The sequence below is a fragment of the Pan troglodytes genome, chromosome 20, assembly GCF_028858775.2.
Source record: "Pan troglodytes isolate AG18354 chromosome 20, NHGRI_mPanTro3-v2.0_pri, whole genome shotgun sequence".
NCBI classification, from domain to species: domain Eukaryota; kingdom Metazoa; phylum Chordata; class Mammalia; order Primates; family Hominidae; genus Pan; species Pan troglodytes.
Genome location: NC_072418.2, coordinates 51,872,794 through 51,893,594, shown reverse-complemented (window position 1 = coordinate 51,893,594; position 20,801 = coordinate 51,872,794). Strand labels below are relative to the sequence as shown.

At 51.5% G+C, this 20,801-nt stretch overlaps 1 protein-coding gene across 1 annotated transcript; it reads right to left on the bottom strand.

The window, feature by feature from the left end:
• Positions 1–7,822: 7,822 nt before the first annotated feature.
• Positions 7,823–19,153, bottom strand: DHDH (dihydrodiol dehydrogenase). The gene is made up of 7 exons (XM_512808.9): positions 18,882–19,153; positions 17,582–17,693; positions 16,498–16,661; positions 13,125–13,377; positions 10,260–10,384; positions 8,301–8,451; positions 7,823–7,967 (listed from the first exon to the last, which is right to left on the bottom strand). The coding sequence occupies exons 1-7, from the start codon at positions 19,059–19,061 to the stop codon at positions 7,858–7,860; spliced, it is 1,095 nt and encodes a 364-aa protein (XP_512808.2). The 5' UTR covers positions 19,062–19,153; the 3' UTR covers positions 7,823–7,857.
• Positions 19,154–20,801: the final 1,648 nt, after the last annotated feature.

Genomic DNA, 20,801 nt, shown 5'->3' with positions numbered 1-20,801 from the left:
TTCAATAACTGTATGATTGAATGTTGGGGAGCATGCAGAAATCAGACATTGTCTGCCTCTGACATTCAGAGAAGACTTCTCAGAGGAGGTATTTCCTCTTGACCTTGAAGGATCAGTTTGATTTGAAAATTGAAGAAAGGGGCCAGGTGTGATGGCTCATTCCTATAGTCCCAGCACTTTGGGAGGCCAAGGCAGGAGGATCACCTGAAGCCAGGAGTTCAGGACCAGCCTGGGCTGTACCATGGTGAGACCCTGTGTCAACTAAAAAACAAAAGAAAGGAGGGGGGGCCGGGCGTGGTGGCTCACACCTGTAATACCAGCTGTGTGGGAGGCCGAAGTGGGTGTATCATCTGAGGTCAGGAGTTTGTGACCAGCCTAGCCAACATGGCGAAACCCCGTCTCCACTAAAAATACAAAAAAATTAGCTGGGAGTGGTGGCGCGTGCCTGCAGTCCCAGCTGCTTGGGAGGCTGAGGCAGGAGAATCGCTTGAACCCAAGAGGCAGAGGTTGCAGTGAACCAAGATCGTGCCACTGCACCCCAGCCTGGGCAACAGAGCAAGCCTCTATCTAAAAAATCAAAAAGAAAAGGAAGCAGAAAAAAAAGAAAATTAGCTGGATGTGGTAGTGCGTGCCTGTAGTCCCAGCTACTTGGGAGGCTGAGATGGGAAGATTGTTTGAGCTTGGGAGGTCCCGGCTGCCGTGAGCTGTGATCAATTGCATCACTGCAGTCAGACTGGGTAACAGAGGAAGAGCCTGCCTCAAAAAGAAAAAAGAAAAGAAAAAGCCAAGATAAAGGGGGAGGGTAGAGCTTAGGTGACAACCAAATGATAGCTTAGAGCAAAGCAAGGTCAACATTGGGTCAGGACTGTGAAGTGAAACCAGTGTCCTGAATCACTGGAAACAAGAAGGTACATGTGAAATGTTGCATCCAGAAACCTTTATCTGAAGCTGTGCATCTGCTTTGGAAATCAAGGCTGCTACTCTGTATCAAGTGGATTAGATCCTATCAGCAAGACTCGGATGTTTCATTTTTACTGATAGAATTTCCAACAATTTATGAATTTAGAGAACAAAGTCTCTGTAAGAAACCATGTCCTTGGCCAGCGTGGTGGCTCATACCTGAAATCCCACCACTTTGGGAGGCCAAGACAGGCAGATCACCTGAGGTCAGGAGTTTGAGACCAGCCTGGCCAACATGGTGAAACCCTGTCTCTACTAAAAATACAAAAATTAGCTGGGCGTACTGGTGCGCTCCTGTAATCCCAGCTACTTGGGAGGCTGAGGCCAGAGAATCACTTGAACCCAGGAGGCAGAGGCTGCAGTGAGCAGAGATCGTGCCATTGCACTCCACCTCGGGTGACAGAGCGAGACTTCATCTCAAAAAAAACAAACAAACAAAGCGTATCCTTGAGAGAAATAGTGTTTCCTGTTAACTTTGCATCCGGCTTTATCTGTGTGTGTTACTCCAGTCCAATGAGATAGCCCTTCCCTACCCCAGTTACAGAGAAGGAAGGAAAGGGCTTTTAATGCAGGTATACACCTCTGAACAGTACAGTCACTGAGTGAGGGAATACACTTTTTAACTAGTTGTGAAGTCAAAACTGTTTATTTTTATTTTTATTTATTTATTTTGAGACAGGATCTCCCTCTGTCGTCCAGGCTGGAGTGCAATGACACAACTGTGGCTCACTGCCACCTCGACCTCCTGGGCTCAAGGGATCCTCCCACCTCAGCTTCTGGAGTAGCTGGGACTACACGTGTGTGCCACTATGCACTGCTAATTTTGTATTTTTTGTAGAGAGAGGGTTTTGCCATGTTGCCCAGGCTGGTCTCAAACCCCTGGGCTCAAGTGAGCCACCTGCCTCAGTTTCCCACAGTGCTGGGACTACAGGCATGCGTCACTGTGCCTGACTAAAACTCTTTTTTGTGTGTTTTGTTTTGTTCTGTTTTGTTTTGCTTTGTTTTGTTTTTTGAGACGGAGTCTTGCTCTGTCGCCAGGCTGGAGTGCAGTGGTGTGATCTCAGCTCACTGCAACCTCCGCCTCCGGGTTCAAGTGATTCTCCTGCCTCAGCCTCCTGAGTAGCTGGGACTATAGGCGTGTGACAACGCCCTGCTAATTTTGATATTTTTATTAGAGATAGGCTTTTGCCATGTTGGCCAGGATGGTCTCGATCTCTTGCCCTCATGATCCGCCCGCCTTGGCCTCCCAAAGTGCTGGGATTACAGGCGTGAGCCACCGCACCCAGCCAAACTCTTTATAATAATAAAGATTCTGAATCAAAACTATTAAGCCCACATCCAAGATGGCACCTGAGGAGTCACACCTCCAGGTATTCATGCTGCTGTGTGGTCTCTGCCCACACTCAATAGGGCTAAACAGTGTGACCAAGAGGATATTGTGGAAATGACAGAGTGTGATTTCACAGGACAGGGCAGAAAAGCCACTACAGCTTCCACCTTGTTCCCTTTCAGATCACTTCCTTTAAGGAAAGCCAGCTGCCATGTGGTGAGTGTCAGGCCTCTGAGCCCAAGCTAAGCCGTCATATCCCCTGTGACCTGCGCGTACACATCCAGATGGCCGGAAGCAGCTGAAGATCCACAAAAGAAGTGAAAATAGCCTTAACTGATGACATTCCACCATGGTGATTTGTTCCTGCCCCACTCTAACTGATATGATATATTCTCCCCTCCACCCCACTTAAGAAGGTACTTTGCAATATTCTCCCCACTCTTGAGAATGTAATTTGTACACCTATCCCAAACCTATAAGAACTAATGATAATCCCACCACCCTTTGCTGACTCCCTTTTCAGACTCAGCCCACCTGCACCCAGGTGAAATAAACAGCCTTGTTGCTCACACAAAGTCTGTTAGGTGGTCTCTTTGCACGGACACGTGTGACAGCGAGGACACTCAAGCAGTCATACTCTGGTGAAACACGGGTGGCAGGAAACCAAGTCCTCTGGCCAGGTGAGTTAATCACTTTGGAAAGGGATTCTTCAGCCCCAGTCAAGCTTTCAGGTGAAGATAGCCCTGACTGATGTCATGACTGCAATTTTCAGGGAGACCCTGAGCTGGAACCACCCAGCTAAGCCACCCATTAATTTCTTTTTTCTTTCACCCAGGCTGGAGTGGAGTGGTGCAATCTTGGCTCACTGCAACCTCCGCCTCCCAGGTTCAAGAGATCTCTGCTGTCTCAGCCTCCCGAGTAGCTGGGATTACAGGCATGCACCACCATGCCCAGGTGATTTTTGTATTTTTAGTACAGATGGGGTTTCACCATGTTGGCCAAGCTGGCTAGAACTCCTGATCTCAGGTGGTCTGCCCGCCTTGGCCTCCCAAAGTGCCGGGATTACAGGTGTGAGCCACTGTGCCCGGCCTAATTTTTGTATTTTTAGTAGAGACGGGATTTCACCATGTTGGCCAGGTTGGTCTTGAACTCTTGACCTCAAGTGATCTGCCCACCTCAGCTTCCCAAAATGCTCAAATTACAGGCATGAGCCACTGCACCTGACAGAGGCTGGGTAATTTATAAACAAAAGAGGTTTGCTGGGCACAGTGGCTCACACCTGTAATCCTAGTACTTTGGATTTGCCAAGGCAGGCAGGTTACCTAACATCAGGAGTTCAAGACAAAAAAAAATTAGCCGGGTGCAGTGGTGCACACCTGTAATCCTAGCTACTTGGGAGGCTGAGGCAAGAGAATCACTTGAACCTGGGAAGCAGAGGTTGCGGTGAGGTGAGATCATGCCACTGCACTCCACCCTGGGCCACAGAGTGAGACTTCATCTCAAAAAAAAAAAAAAAAAAACGAGGTTTAATTGGCTCATGGTTCTGCAGACTGTGTACAGGAAGTGTAACACAGGCGTCTGCTTCTGGGGAGGCCTCAGGAAGCTTCCAGTCATGGCAGAAGGTGAAGGGGGAAGAAGCATCTCACAAGGCGGGAGAAGGAGCAGGAGAGAGTGGGGAAGGTGCTATACTGCCAAGACCAGCTCGGTCAGGGAGACCCTAACCCAGTGGTGCTAGAGGAATTAAAGACACACACACAGAAATATAGAGGAGTGGAGTGGGAAATCAGGGGTTTCACAGCCTTCAGAGCTGAGAGCCTCGAACAGAGATTTTTTGACAGCAAGCCAGTGATAAGCATTGTTTCTATAGATTATAGATTAACTGAAAGTATTCCTTATGGGAAACAAAGGGATGGGTCGAAATAAAGGGATGGGCTCTGGCTAGTTATCTGCAGCAGGAACATGTCCTTAAGGCACAGATTGCTCATGCTATTTTCTGTGGTTTAAGAACCCCTTGAAGTGGTTTTCCACCCTGGGTGGGCCAGGTATTCCTTGCCCTTATTCCGGTAAACCCACAGCCTTCCAGTGTGGGCGTCATGGCCATCACAAACATGTCACAGTGCTGCAGAGATTTTGTTTATGGCCAGATTTTGGGGGCCTATTCCCAACACTACACATTTTCAAATGACCAGATCTCGAGAGAACTCACTGTCGTGAGGGTGGTACCAAGGTGATGGTGCTAAACCATTCACGAGAAAGCCACCCCCATGAGCCAATCACCTTGCACCAGGCCCTGCCTCCAAAACTGGAAATTAAATTTCAAGATGGGATTTGGGCAGGGACTCAGATCCAAACTACATATCAGTCACCTTCTCTTTTTTTTTTTTTTTTTTTTGAGACGGAGTCTCACTCTGTCACCCAGGTTGGAGTGCAGTGGCGTGATCTTGGCTCACAGCAAGCTCCGACTCCCAGGTTCATACCATCCTCCTGCCTCAGCCTTCCGAGTAGCTGAGACTATAGGCGCCCGCCACTACACTCAGCTAATATTTTTGTATTTTTAGTAGAGACGGGGTTTCACCGTGTTAGCCAGGATGGTCTCGATCTCCTGACCTCATGATCCACCTGCCTCGGCCTCCCAAAGTGCTGGGATTACAGGCGTGAGCCACTGCGCCCGGCCCCATCAGTCACCATCTCATTTATTCCTCAGCAGAGGAAAGTTAGTAGTACCCCTTTACTGATGAAGAGACAAACAGAGGCTGGGGGAGAGTGTATTTAGGGATACTTCCTACCCACACACTATTAGTTTCCTGAGGTCACAGGCACCATCTGTCTCCAGTGCCCAGGACTACACTTAACTGGTGAAACTGTTACAGGATCTTTGGGGTGTTGCTTTTCTGGCCAGAAACTTCTGTGGCTGGTGGTGCCTTTGCCCTAGTTCTTGTCCCGTGTCCAGGAAGAATGAGGTACGCAGACAACGGAAGGGTGAACAAGACAAACAGGAGCTTTATTGAGTATTACAACAGCTCAGAGGAGACCCGCAGTGGGTAGTTCTTCTCTGTAGGCAGGTTGTCCCACCAAGTGCTCAGCTCTCAGTAGAGAGGAGCCCTGGAGAGGGTAGCTCTGCTCTGTAGCTGGTCATCCTGTTGTCTCTCTGTCCTCTGCCGGCTCTGGCTGAGCCTGGGGCTTTTATGGGCCTCACAGAGGGGAAGTGCATGCTTATTGGTCCATGGCAGGATGGGTGGGCCCAGGAAAAAGCACCATGAGTTCCCCCTTCAGTCCACAGGACTGGCACCCTGGCCCCCAGGCTTCAAACCTGCCCTGGCCTGAAGGTGGGGCTTCACTGGGGACCTGCCCCCTTACCCAGGAGCCTGTCTGCCTCCCATGGCCATCCATGGTGCCCAGGCTGCTGGCACCAAGGGGCACCTTCACGCCAGCACCCAGCCACCCTTAGCACCCCCTCAGGTTCCCCTCTTGTGCTCCTCGGCACCCAATGTCTGGAGGAGGCCAAGGTGGCAGAGTGCTGGCACATGTTAGCACTACCCTGAGCATGTGCACACCTGGTGGACAATGTCAGCACCTGGGCTCAGCCCCAACCCCACTCTGAGATCAGAGCAAGAGAGGGAGTAGGGAGAGGCCAGGCAGCGGTAGCAGGCACCTCTGAGCCTACAAGGACAAGGGAGGCCTTTCCAGGCCTCTCAGGAGTGCAGGGATGCCTGGGTCTACAGCCCCGGTTTGGGGGCTGCAGCTGTGCCTTGGGGGGCGGGGCTCCTGCCTGCTCTGTAGAGCAGGAGGCCCACATCCACATCCATAGACACAACTGGGTGGGGCTCCTGTCTACTCCCAGCTCCCAATAGCACGGGGGTGTCTGGATTGCAGCCACGGCCTGGGCAGCTGCAGTTGCTCCTGGGGAGCTCTCACCCTCTTGATCTTGGAAGGGGCAGGGCTCCCGTGTGTCCCCAGCTCCTGCCAGCTCCATGAAGCATGGCACCTGACTGTACCCACGTGCAGCCAGGGGTGGGAGCTCTGGGTCCTTACTAGGACTGGGCTGGCATCGGGGGCAGAAGCAACATGGCTGTGAGCTCCTCCTGTGACCCTGGCACTCAGAGACGGCCTGGAGCTCCCCCTCACCTGGCACAAAACCCGGCCCAGCTCTGTGGGGGCAGCCCCCCGGGCAGCGGACTGCAGGGGTGAGGGTCTGTCCATCTCTTTTCTGTGCCCTCCCGGCAGCAGCCAGCATGATGGCCCCGGCTGTACCAGATGGCCCACTGCTGCCATTAAAACCTATGCCAAGGAAAGTCAAAGAGATAGAGAAAAAGAGAGTCCTGGGCTGATGCCTGCCCTGCCCTGAAGGCTTTAATTACCAAGCATTCCATTCCTGTGCAGGCTTTTTTTTTTTTTTTTTTTTTTTTTTTAGAGATGGGGTCTCACTATGTTGCCCAGCCTGGTCTCAAACTCCTGGCCTCACGTGGTCCTCCTGTCTCAGCCTCCCAAAGTGCTGTGACCCCCATGCCTGGCCTTGTGGAGACATTCTGAGTTGTGTTTCTGACACTGTCCAAAGGAACAGCCTGACTACTATATTGAATTCAAGGAGAGACAATTACAGGCAGGAAGAGCAACAAGAACAAAAACTGGGTGGCTTTCAGGAGTCCATAAAAAGACTGATTTTTGAGGTGAGAAATCAAGTTGTTTTGCAAAAGTCACTCCAAGGCAATGAGGGTCAAACCCCAGAGAGGCCGTGACAGGCAAACGGTGGATCTTCCTGTAGGTGTCTGTGCCAGGAGCTTCTGGGAATGTGGTCCTGACCCTGCACATTCCTCCCTCTCCAAAATCATTCTTTTTTTTTGAGACTGGGTCTGTCTCTGTCACCCAGGCTGAAGTGCAGTGGTGCAATCATGACTCACGGCAGTTTCAACCTCCTGAACTCAAGCTGTCCTCCCACTTCAGCCTCCCAAGTAGGTGGGACTACAGGTGCGGGCCACCATGCCTGGATAATATTTTTATTTTTTGTAGATACAAGGTCCTGTCATGTTACCCAGGCTGGTCTCGAAATCCTGGCCTCAAGCAAGTCTCCCACCTTGGCCTCTCGAAGTGCTGAGATTACAGGTGTGAGCCACCACGCCCGGCCTTCCCACATCATTCTGCCCGAATTATTTTTTTCTTTTTCTTTCTTTTTTTTTTTTTTTTGAGATAGAGTTTCGCTCTTGTTGCCCAGGCTGGAGTGCAATGGCACGATCTCGGCTCACTGCAACCTCCGCCTCCCAGGTTCAAGTGATTCTCCCGCCTCAGCCTCCCGAGTAGCTGGGATTACAGGCATGCGTCACTATGCCCGGCTAATTTTGTATTTCTAGTAGAGATGGGGGTTTCACCATGTTGGTCAGGCTGGTCTCAAACTCCTGACCTCAGGTGATCCACCCTCCTCGGCCTCCCAAAGTGCTGGGATTACAGGCATGAGCTGCCATGCCCGGCCCTGCCCAAATTCTTTTCTAGTGACCCTTTGATACTGGGTTCTCCAGCTTCTGCCAAACCACTACCACGAAGATGTAAGATGTCTTTATTTATTCGGGGATACATCAGCATTTGTCTTGGGGGAAGGTGACTCCAATGGCCTTCCTCACCTCTTCAAGGATGTCAGCCAGGAGCTCACTTTCCGACAGGGGAATCACAGGACTTTCCTTCATACCTGTGGGGAGAGTGTAGTTAGGGACCCCTCCTACCCACGCGCCCATGGAACTCCTACCCACGAGACCCAAAGAACTACAATTCCCAGAATTCCATGTGGCACAATATACATGGTTCAGGCAGATGGATGCTGCAGGGGTTCCTGAGAGATATAGTTCTTTTTTTGGAGTGAGAGTCTTGCTCCATTGCCCAGGCTGGAGTGCAGTGGTGCGATCTCGGCTCACTGCAACCTCCTGGGAGATGTAGTTCTAAACAGCAGGGTGACAGAGCAGGTGGGGAGGGGCCCAACATCCCCCTACCAGGCCTGGCGCCTGCCCCGCATCCATATCCTTACCCTTGCGTAGGCACTCCCGGACGTGCTTGGCCTCATAACTCATGCCTGCCCTGTTGTCAAAATTGCAGTCCTTTGGGACTGGGGGCAGCGGGAACTCCTTATGCTCCCCCTTCACCACCAGCTCGGTCGGGCACCAGCAGGGGTTGAGGAGCTGGAGGGAGAGAAGAAGTGGCACTGCTGCCTTCACCAACGGTGCTGCTGAGGCTGCCTCCAGGAACATGCCAGGTGGTGCACAGGGGCCTCCCTCTTGAACCTGGTGGCTAAGAGCTTGCCCTGTCCATCCCCGGGGAGCTTTGGACCCTCCCTCATTTCTAGTTGCTAGAAGTTTGTTCCTTAGCAACGCTGATGTCACACAAAAATCCTGTCTGTCTCCGCAGGAGCAAACCTCTCCCTAACCTTAGGAGGTTAGAAACAAGGTGTTCTTAAGGTCTAGAGAGGAGGGCTTATCTTCGTGTGTCTGTGAACCATGTTTTCTTCTTATTTATTTTCTTTCTTTCTTTCTTTCTTTTTTTTTTTTTTTGAGATGGAGTCTTGCTCTGTCGCCCAGGCTGGAGTGCAGTGGATCAATCTCGGTTCACTGCAACCTCCACCTCCTGGGTTCAAGTGATTTTTCTGCCTCAGCCTCCCGAGTAGCTGGGATTATAGGTGCCCACTACCAGGCCTGGCTAATTTTTTTTTTTTTTTTTTGTGAGACGGAGTTTCGCTCTTGTTGCCCAGCCTGGAGTGCAATGGCGCAATCTCGGGTCACTGCAACCTCCGCCTCTCGGGTTCAGGCAATTCTCCTGCCTCAGCCTCCTGAGTAGCTGGGATTACAGGCATGCACCACCACACTTGGCTAATTTTTGCATTTTTAGTAGAGACAGGGTTTCATCATGTTGGTCAGGCTGGTCACAAATACCTGACTTCAGGTGATCCACCCACTCTGGGCTGCCAAAGTGCTGGGATTACAGGTGTGAGCCACCGCGCCCAGCCTGTATTTTTTTTTTAGTAGAGACGGGGTTTCACCACGTTGGCCAGGCCAGTCTTGAATTCCTGAGCTCAAGTGATCTGCCTGCCTTGGCCTCCCAATCACGCTGGGATTACAGGTGTAAGTCACCATGCCTGGCTATAAAATAGGGTTTTTTTTTTTCTAGCAACAAGGCCCCAGGAAGACCAGTTAAGCTGACCTTTGGTAACACCCAGATCCTCCCCCGGATGCACTTCCGAAATTCACAACTGCCCACTAAGCATGGTTGATAATAACTGGCTTCTCCTCAGGACTAAAGATAGATATTTGAGACAGGATCTCACTCTGTCACTCAGGCTGGAGTCCAGTGGCACAATCACAGCTCACTGCAGCCTCGACCTCCAGGGCTCAAGTGATCCACCAGCTTCAGCCTCCAAAGTGCTGGGATTATAGGTGTGACCACCGTGCCGGCCAGGCCCAAGGATATATATATATATATATATATATTTTTTTTTTTTTTTTGAGATGGAGTTTTGCTCTTATCACCCAGGCTGGAATGTAATGGCGTAATCTCAACTCACTGCAACCTCCATCTTCCGGATTCAAGCAATTCTCCTGCCTCAGCCTCCCTAGTAGCTGGGATTACAGGCGCTTGCCACCACACCCAGCTAATTTTTGTATTTTTAGTAGAGATGGCGTTTCACCATGTTGTCCAGGCTGGTCTGGAACTCCTGACCTCAGGTGATCTGCCTGCCTTGGCCTCCCAAAGTGCTGGGATTACAGACGTGAGCCACCGTGCCAGCCAGGCCCAAGAATATTTGACAGAGCAATAGGTTCATCCTAAGTAAGGAGAGCCTAGAGGCCCAGAACCCACCTCTTGGCTTGGTTAAGGAGGAACTCTTTAGCAATGATGTGAAATTGGCTGGTTAAGCTCTCATCTAGCTCCAGAGGCCATTTGTCCCCCTCCTATTTTAGGGGCACGATCCCCAGCGCTTGGGCCCGCCATGCCTCACCTGTGCCATGCCCTTGGTGCCACTCACGGAGGCCGTGTTGGAGAGCTGCGCGGTGATGCTGCAGGTGAAGCTGCCATGGACCTCTCCTGGGTACTGCAGGAGCACCGTGACAGTGTCATCCACACCTGGAGGGAAGTCCTGGGTCAGGGCAGGGGTCTCTCAGGGCAGAGTCTCTGAGACTGCACAGGCCTCAAATCCTGCCTGTGGAACCTTGGGCAAGAGACTTCACTTCTTGCATGGCAAGGCAAAAGAATGAAGTGCTGGCTGGTCGCGGTGGCTCATGCCTGTAATCCCAGCACTTTGGGAGGCTGAGGTGGGCAGATCATGGGGTCAGGAGATCAAGACCATCCTGGCTAGCACGGTGAAACCCTGTCTCTACTAAAGATACAAAAAATTAGCCAGGCGTGGTGTAGTCCTGTAGTCCCAGCTACTCGGGAGGCTGAGGCAGGAGAATGGCGTGAACGTGGGAGGCGGAGCTTGCAGTGAGCCGAGACGGCACCACTGCACTCCAGCCTGGGCGACAGAGCGAGACTCCATCACACACACACACACACACACACACACACACACACACACACCCCCACAAAGTACAGTCTTGGCTGTGCACAGTGACTCACACCTATAATCTCAGCACTTTGGGAGGTGGAGGCAGGAGGATCCCTTGAGTCCAGGAGTTCAAGACCAGCCTGGGCAACATAGTGAGACCTCGTCTCTACAAAAAATAAAAAATTTAGTTGGGTGTGGTGGCTTGTGCCTGTGATCCTAGCTACTCAGGAGGCTGAGGTGGAGGATCCCTGGAGCCTGGGAGGTCAAGGTTGCAGTGAGCAATGATTGTGCCACTGCACTCAGCCTAAGTGACAGAGACCCCGTCTCAAAAAAAAAAAAAAAAAAAAAGACCGGTATGCCTGTAATCCCCAGCACTTTGGGAGGCCAAAATGTGTGTATTGCTTGAGCCCAGGAGGTCGAGACCAGCCTGGGCAACATGGGGAAACTCCATCTCTACAAAAAACAAACAAACATAGCCAGGCGTGGTGGCCCACATCTGTATGCCCAGCTACTTGGGGGTCTTACGGAGGAGAATCGCTTGAATTTAGGAGGTTGACGCTGCAGTGTGCCAAGATCACACCACTATATTCTACCCTGGGTGGCAAAGTGAGATACTATCTAAAAAAAACAAAAATTACAGTCTATTTGCCCATCTCTGAAAACTGAGCTGGCCATATAACTTGCTTTGGCCAATGGGCCAGTAGCAAATATGGTGTAATTAGAGGCCTGAAAAGTGCTTGCACATCAGGAATTCTTACACCATGATATGAATGGTATCTAGCCAGCTGGAGAGGCCAGGTGGAGGAGAATCAAGGCTTCCCAGACAGTCGCCTGCCACCTATAAGACATAAATGAAGCCTACCAGACTGTCCAGTCCCAGCTGAACAGCCAAGTGACTGCAGCTGCCGGAATAAGACCAGCAGAAGAACCATCAAGCAGAGCCCAGCCCCAATTTGCCAATGCACAGAATCACAAGCTAATAAATGATTGCTATTTGAAGTCACTAAGTTTTTTTTTTTTTGAGACAGGGTCTGGCTTGCCGGGGGCGGTGGCTCACACCTGTAATCCCAGCTCTCGGAGAGGCAGAGAGGGGAGGATAGCTTGAGCCCAGGAGTTCGAGACCTGCCTGGGCAATATAGCGAGACTCTGTTCTCCACAAAAAGGAGACAGGGTCTGGCTCTGTTCCCCAGGCTGGAATGCAGTGGTACCATCTCAGTTCACTGCCACCTCTGCCTCCCAGGCTCAATTGATCCTCCCACCTCACCTTCCAGAGTAGCCGGACTATAGGTGCACACCACCACGCCCAACTAATTTTTTTTGCACTTTTCGTAGAGACAGGGTTTTACCATGTTGGCCAGGGTGGTCTTGAACTCCTGGCCTCAAGTGATCTGCCCACCTCAGCCTCCCAAAGTGCTGGGATTACAGGCGTGAGCCACCGTGCCCAGCCTGAAGTCACTAAGTTTTGGGGTAGTGTTATGTTTTTTTTTTTGCGGCTGAATGTAACTTTAATGAAGCATGAACTGCCTCTTGCTCCTTGGGGTTAAAGGTCAAAGAAGAAGGGCATCACATCTGGGTGGCTCAGGCACTCTTGGATACTTTCCAGCTAAGTGGAAGCCAAGGCAAGGGCCTCTTCTGCAAAGTGGGGCAGGTTTTTTTTTTTTTTTTTGAGATGGAGTCTCACTCTGTCGCCCAGGCTAGAGTACAGTGGCGCCATCTCAGCTCACTGCAACCTCCGCCCCCTGGGTTCAAGTGATTCTCCTGCCTTAGCCTCCCAGATAGCTGGGATTACAGGCGCCTGCCGCAATGCCTAGCTAATTTTTGTATTTTTAGTAGAGATGGGGTTTCATCATATTGGCCAGGGTGGTCTCCAACTCCTGACCTCAGGTGATCTGGCCACCTCGGCCTCCCAAAGTGCTGGAATTACAGGCGTGAGCCACCACGCCTGGCCAAGTGGGGTAGTCTTTTATGTAGCAAAGGTTCACTGAGACAACTTCAAAAAATAATAATTTTATATTTATTAACTGCCATTTGCCTCAGCAGTTACTTCATTAACTCCCATGACAACCCTATTAGTGACACTTTACCAGTAAAGTAATTAAGATTCAGAGATGTTAAGTCTGCTGGCTAAGATCACACAGCAAAGTCCCAGGAGAGTGCCCACCTGCAGTCTTGACTCTGATCCTCTCTGGCTTCATGGAAAGTTGTTCCTCTAGGTGTCTGATCTAATTCTCATTGACTTGGAGACTTGTCCTCAGTTCAGTGCTCCCAGAGAGACAGAATCATTCCCATCACCATGAAATATTCCAGGATAGATGGTACCTGTTTCATGACGCCTTCCCACGACGGAAATCTTCTCTGGCTTCCGCCCTCCAAAGACCATGGAGATGAACTGGACACAGTAGATGCCGATGTCCAGCAGGGCCCCCCCAGCCTGGGCCCGGTCTACGGCCCGGGGAACATGGGTGAGATTCTTCCCAAATTCTGCCCGAGCCACCCGGAGGTCTCCTAGAGTTCCCTGGGCCAAAACAGACCTCAGAGCCTCGGAGGCAGGAAAGAAGCGGGTCCAGATGGCCTGCAGACCACAAGGAAAGGAGTTAACCAACCAGTTCTAATCCCTTCTGGGGTCCAAATCATAGGCGGATACCCACTGCAACCCAGTCTCCAAACACAGCCCATCAGTCCCCAGGTTGTATCCCTCTTGCTCCTGACCCTCTTGACTTTTCTTCTTTTTCCTTTTTTTTTTGAATAGAGATAGGGTCTCACTATGTTGCCCAGGCTGGTCTCGAACTCCTGGGCTCAAGCAGTCCTCCCACCTCAGCCTCCCAAAGTGCTGAGATTACAGGCATGAGCCACCGTGCCCTATTGACTTTTGTTCTTTTTCATCTGGACCATTGCCCCAGTCTCCCCATGTTATGGGATGAATTGTGTCTTTCTCCCTCTCGCTTCTGCCCTGCCAAACACAATTCACGTGTTGAAGTCTTAACTCCCTAGTACCTCTGAAAGCAACTGTTGTGGCCACAGGGTTTTCAGAGAGATAATTATGTTAAAATAAGGTCAAGGCTGGGCACGGTGGCTCACGCCTGTAATCCCAGCACTTTGCGAGGCCACAGTGGGCAGATCACGAGGTCAGGAGTTCGAGACCAGCCTAGCCAAGAGACCAGCCTGGCCAACATGGTGAAACCCCGTCTCTATTAAAAATACAAAAAATTTTAGCTGGGCGTGATGGCGCACACCTGTAGTCCCAGCTACTTGGGAAGCTGAGGCAGGAGAATTGCTTGAACCCGGGAGGTGGAGGTTGCAGTGAGCTGAAGATCCCACCGTTGCACTCCAGCCTGGGCGACAGAGCGAGACTCCAACTCAAAAAAAAAAAAAAAAAATGAGGTCATTAGGATGGGCCCTTATCCAATATGACAATATGACTGGTGTCCTTATAAGAAGAGATTAGATGTAGGTATAGAGCATGCAGGCCAGTGGGTTTAAGAGTTACGTGTGCATTTCCTAGTGAAACTCCTTAAAGGAGGCATATAGATACAGAAGGTAGAAATAAAACTCTTTGTTCATAGATGACATCATCTATGTAGAAAAATGCAAAATGACAACAACAACAAAAAACTCCTGGAACTGGGGGCCGGGCGCTGTGGCTCATGCCTGTAACCCCAGCGCTTTGGGAGGCCAAGGCGGGCGGATCACCTGAGGTCAGAAGTTCCAGACCAGCCTGGACAACATGGCAAAACCCCGTCTCTACTACAAATACAAAAATTAGCCGGGCGTGGTGGTGCATGCCTGTAATCTCAGCTACTCGGGAGGCTGAGGCAGGAGAATCACTTAAAGCCGGGCAGCGGAGGTTGCAGTGAGCCGAGATCACGCCATTGCACTCCAGCCTGGCGACAGAGCAAGACTCTGTCTCAAAAACAACAACAATGACAACAAAAACCAGAGTTCTACCTCTTGGAGCACCCAGTCTAAAGAGACAGAGAACAGGCAACCAAGGGATGAACAAAGGAATACCAAGGACACAAATAAAACGGAGGGTCCTTCACGCAGGACAGCCAGGACGGTGACACCCTGAGGAGGTGACATTCCAGGGGAGACGGAAGCTCCGTGGACTAGGCAAAGAGCCCTGAGAAAGAATGTCACGGGAGAGCCGGGAGAATGGGCAAAGGTCCCAAGGCTGCACTCCAGCAATTTCTTTTTTTTCCTTTTTTTTTTTTTTTAAAGACAGTCTCACTCTTGTCATCCAGGCTGGAGTGCAGTGTCGGGATCTTAGCTCACTGCAACCTCCGCCTCCCGGGTTCAAGCAATTCTCCTGCCTCAGCCTTCTGAGTAGCTGGGATTACAGGCGCCCGCCACCAGATCCGGCTACTTTTTGTACTTTTTTAGTAGAGACGGGGTTTCGCCATGTTGGCCAGGCTGGTCTTGAACTCCTGACCTCAGGTGATCTGCCCGCCTCGGCCTCCCAAAGTGCTGGGATTATAGGCGTGAGCCACCGCACCTGGCCCACACCAGCAATTTCTAAAAATGCTGACGCAAGAGTGTCAGGGCTCACGGGGGAAGGGCGGGGCAGGACGGATGTGACCGAGGTCCACCCGGGCTCCGAGCAGTCGAGAGGAGCGTGAACACAGGCCTGAGGGCACCGGGGAGCTGGGGGCAGGCTCTGCACAGGCTCTGAGCCTGGGTGTTGTGGCAGTAGGCTACTGGTGCCCCCAAAGATATCCATGACCTGATCCCCGGAGTCTGTGAATGTGTGACTTTACAAGGCTAAGGGGTCCTGGCGGATAGGATTACATGAAAGACCTTGAGGTAGGGGCCGGGCGCGGTGGCTCACGCCTGTAATCCCAGCACTTTGGGAGGCCGCGGCAGGAGGATCATTTGCAGTCATGAGTTCGACACCAGCCTGGCCAACATGGTGAAACCCCGTCTCTACTAAAAATACAAAAATTAGCTGGGCATGGTGGCGGGCGCCTGTAGTCCCAGCTACTTGGGAGGCTGAGGCAGGAGAATCGCTTTAACCTGGGAGGTGGAGGTTGCAGTGAGCCGAGATCGCGCCACTGCACTGCAGGTTTGTAGGGGGTTCCTTGGTCCTTTCAACCTCTACCTGGAACCCCACCCAAACTAAGCCATTGCCATTCTATGCCACTTTCACTCTTGGCATCTTTTTCTTGTTTTTTTTTTTTTTGTTTTTTTTCTTGTTTGAGACGGAGTCTCACTGTGTTGCCCAGGCTGGAGTGCAGTGGTGCAATCTTGGCTGACTGCAAGCTTCGCCTCCCGGGTTCACGCCATTCTCCTGCCTCAGCCTCCCAAGTAGCTGGGACTACAGGAGCCCGCCACCACGCCCGGCTAATTTTTTGTATTTTTAGAAGAGATGGGGTTTCACCATGTTAGCCAGGACGGTCTCGATCTCCTGACCCCGTGCTCCGCCCGCCTCGGCCTCCCAAAGTGCTGGGATTACAGGCATGAGCCACCGCGCCCGGCCGGCATCTTTTTCTTAAAGACTGACAAAAGATCCAAGCAATTTCAGTAAGCCTTGCCGTGTTTGCTAAGGGCCAAAAGCAATGGCTTTCACGGTAATAGATGTTGCCAAGGAGATTCAGATACATCCTGGCAAATGCACTGACCCCGCCCGCGCACTGGCAACCATATTTAATGGCAAGCACTGCTATGCTGGATGTTGGAAGGGCTCCTCTGCCCTCACCTCCATAAGGAAGAGGCCTCGGGATCGGGCCTCCGCGACCATCTCGCGAACTTCCGCCGCGTTCACGCCCATGGGCTTCTCGCACAGAACGGCCTTGCCGGCCGCCAAGCACAGCATCACCGCCGCCTTGTGCTGGGGGTGCTGGGTGCCAATGTAGGCCACCTCTAGGGTGAGAGTAGGTCAGGAGGTCAGCAGCCCCGCCCACCCAGACAACCGAGCTCCGCCCACAACTTCGAGGCCCCGCCCTAGCACCCAGGGACCAGGTGGTCGGTCACACCCCTGTCTCCCTTAGGGAGCTGTCCTTAGGAAAGGGCTGTTACCTCTCGCCATTCTCGCTCTCTTTTTTAAAATTTTTAATTAATTAATTAATTTTTTTTTTTGAGACGGAGTCTCACTCTTCGCCCAGTCTGGAGTGCAGTGGCGCGATCTCGGCTCACTGCAAGCTCCACCTCCCAGGTTTACGCCATTCTCCTGCCTCAGACTCCCGAGTATCTGGGACTACAGGCGCCCGCCACCATGCCCGGCTAATTTTTTGTATTTTTAGTGGAGATGCGGTTTCACCGTATTAGCCAGGATGGTCTCCATCTCCGGACCTCATGATCTGCCCGCCTCGGCCTCCCAAAGTGCTAGGATTACAGGCATCAGCCACCGCGCCCGGCCTATTTATTTATTTCTAAGACCAAGTCTCACTCTGTCGCCCAGGCTGGAGTGCAGTGGCGCGATCTTGGCTCACTTCAACCTCTGCTTCCCGGGTTCAAGTGATTCTCCTGCCTCAGCCTCCCCAGTAGCTGGGATTACAGGTGCGTGCCACCATACCTGGCTGATTTATTTTTATTGTTATTTTTTGTAGAGATTGGGTCTTGCTATGTTGCCGAGGCTGGTCTCGAACGCTAAGTGTAGTTTAACACCTACTAGACAGCCAGTCCCAGACCAAGCCCGTTTTATAGTTCTCCTCCCAGCCAAAGGTCTTTATGGAACCCAAAGGGATTGGCCCATCCTGAGGAGCCTTGCATCTCCCACGGGGCAGCCAGGGGGCACCGCTCCAGGGGCGGCGGCCAGCACCCCCATCGCCCTCGCCACTCACCCACGTTCGGGTCCTTGGCCAGCTCCTCATAGGAGCCGTAGGCCTTGGGGATGTCGTGTTTCTGTGCAAACTCCTTCGCACGGCTCAGATCGCGGGCCGCCACCGCCACCACCTGGAGGGGCACAAGAATCGGATTTGAGGGGCTGAGGCAGGCGTGGAAACTGGGTGGAAGGGAGGCAAAGGAGGAGGCTCTGGCCAGGGGAAGGGGAGACGTGGTCCTGGGGGAAGAGATGACTGGGGCTGGACATTTGGGCCCTGGGAAAGAGAGATCTGGGGGAAAGCCGTTATTAAATCCCCCAATATTGAAATTATCTTCATAGTAGCTTACATCAAGGCCTTTCCAAACCTCAAGACACTCAGGTTTGTGTGGGGAAAAGAAAGAGAGATCAGATTGTTACTGTGTCTATGTAGAAAAGGAATCTGTATCATGAATAAGTTCAAGGAAAGGTGCTGTGACCGGATGTGCACGTAGGCTAGATTTATGTTTCACTTTACACAAACATCTCAGTGTAGCAAAGAGTAACAGAGCAGTATCACTGCCAGCATATCTCGCCTCCAGCCACAGGTAGGTTTTCTCCTATCTCAGAATAGAAGGAATGGGAATGGTCCGCTTTACACTGAGACAGTCCATTCCCAGGGAGAGCAGGACACAGAAGCCTTCCTCTTATCTCAACTGCAGAGAGGCCTCCCTCTTTCACTACTCCTCCTCAGCACAGACCCTATACTGGTGTCGGGCTAGGGGATGTAAGGTCTTCCTTTCCCACGAGGCCATATCTCAGGCTTTCTCAGTGGGGGGAAACCCTGGACAATACCCAGGCTTTCTTGGGCAAAGGTCCCTGCGGCTTTCCGCAGTGCAATGCGCCCCTGGTTAATAGAGAATGGAGAATGGCGATGACTTTTACCAAGCATACTGCCTGCAAACATATTGTTAACAAGGCACATCCTGCAAAGCCCTAAATCCATTAAACTTTGATTCAATACAGGACATGTTTCTGTGAGCACAGGGTTGGGGCTAAAGTTACAGGTTAACAGCATCTCAAAGCAGAAACAATTTTTCTTAGTACAGTTCAAAATGGAGTTTCTTATGTCTTCATTTTCTACATAGACACAGTAACAATCTGATCTTTCTTTTCCCCACAGGTTTGCAGAACAGAGATGGAGAAGGAGGTAGCAAGGAAACAGACGTTTCACTGCAATGACGACGCACTCACTAGTCCTGAACCCTAAACTCCCTCCTCCTTTAGACTCTGGAGTCCCGCCCCCCGCCTCCTCTTCCCCAGAATCCGGAGGGCGGGCAGACCTGGTGCTCAGAGCGAGGCAGCGTCTGCAGCACGGCTGTGAAGTCGCTGGAGATGAGGCCGACAGACACGATACCCCAGCGAAGCGCCATGGTTGCGATGCGGAGCCCTCGGCACCTTCGGTCCCTCAAGGCGCGAATTAAGTACCTGACGCCCCGCCCACCCCGGGGGCGGGTCCCCATCCTCCGCCCGTATTGCGCCTACGCCGATTCTCGTTGGCTCCAGTCGACAGAGCGGTCATTTAGTTCTAGCTTCCCCGTTGGGCGAATGCACCGTTTAGCTCCGCCTTACAGAGGGAACCACACCTTGACGTCGCTTCTGCAGATCTCTAACCTATGACTTTAGGCTCGTCGGATACGCGGGGTAAGGACAGCGTGGGGAGGAGAGGTTTGCTTTCTTGCCAACACCAATCCTTGAGAGTTAGATTTAATGTCTTGCCCTCTGGACTTTGTGGCAAAACTTTGCCCTGACTTTTTTGCTCTCAAAGCCATGCATCATTAGGGGTTGTTCAGAGAGAGAGAGAGGATTGTAACAGCAAACTTAATAATTATTATTAATATGTATAGAGCACCTGTAGACCAGCTCCTCAGCTCTGCGCTTTACCTTCTTCGTTCCTAATTTCTCCCCGCAGACCTGGGAAGTAGCTTCTATTGTCCCCAGTTCACAAAGGGGGAAACAGACTCCAAGATCCCTGGTCATTTTTTGGAGGTCTCACAGTCAGGAGGTAAAGACCTGTGAATTGGCTGCTTCCAGAAGCTATAGTTTTAGAAACCAGGCTGCTTTGCTTGTTAGGAGCCCCAGAGCCTGGCCGACTGGTTTCAAAACCCTCCTTGCCCCTTCTTGGCTGTATTGCTTTTGGACAAGAGGTCGCCCTCTCTGGTCCTCACTTTTCTATTCTGGAAAGCAGAGATCATGATAACATCTACCTACATAGGGTTGTGAGGAGGATTCATTGAGCTCTATGGTCTATTATGTAAAATATACTGTATTATTATAATTATTATTGATATAGGGTCTCGCTCTGTCGCCCAGGAAGGAGTGCAGTGGCACAATCATAGCTCACTGCAGCCTCAAATTCCTTAGCTCAAGGAATTAGCTCCTGCCTTAGCCACCCTAGTACCTGGGACTACAGTAGCTGGGACCCAAAGTAGCTACTGTCTACTACACCTGGCTAATTATTTTGTTTTATTTATTAATTATTTTAGAGATAGGGTCTCACTCTGTTACCTAGCTGGACTGCAGTGGCGTGATAATAGCTCACAGCAGTCTTGTACTCCTGGGCTCAAGCTATCTTCCCGCCTCAGCCTCCTGAGTAGCTGGGAGTATAGGCATGTGCCCCACTTACCGCTATTTGTTTGTTTGTTTGTTTGAGACGGAGTCTCACTCTATCCCCAGGCTGGAGTGCAGTGGTGTGATCTCAGCTCACTGCAACCTCCGCCTCCCTGGTTCAAGTGATTCCCCTGCCTCAGCCTCCTGAGTAGCTGGGACCACAGGCGCCCTCCACCATGCCCAGCTAATTTTTTTTATTTTTAGTGGAGACAGGGTTTCACCATGTTGGCCAGGATGGTCTCGATCTCCTGACCTTGCGATTTGCCTGCCTTGGCCTCCCAAAGTGCTGGGATTACAAGCATGAGCCACTGCACCCAGCCTGCTAATTTTTGTTGTTGTTGTTGTTTGTTTTTTGTTTTTGAGACGAAGTCTCGCTCTGTCATCCAGGCTGGGGTGATCATGCAGTGGCATAATCTTGGCTCACTGCAACCTCCACCTCCCGGTTTCAAGCAATTCTCCTACCTCAGCCTCCCGAGTAGCTGGGATGACAGGCGCCCACTACCACGCCCGACTAATTTTTGTATTTTTACTAGAGATGGGGTTTCACTGTGTTGGCCAGGCTGGTCTCAAATTCCTGACCTCAGGTGATCCGC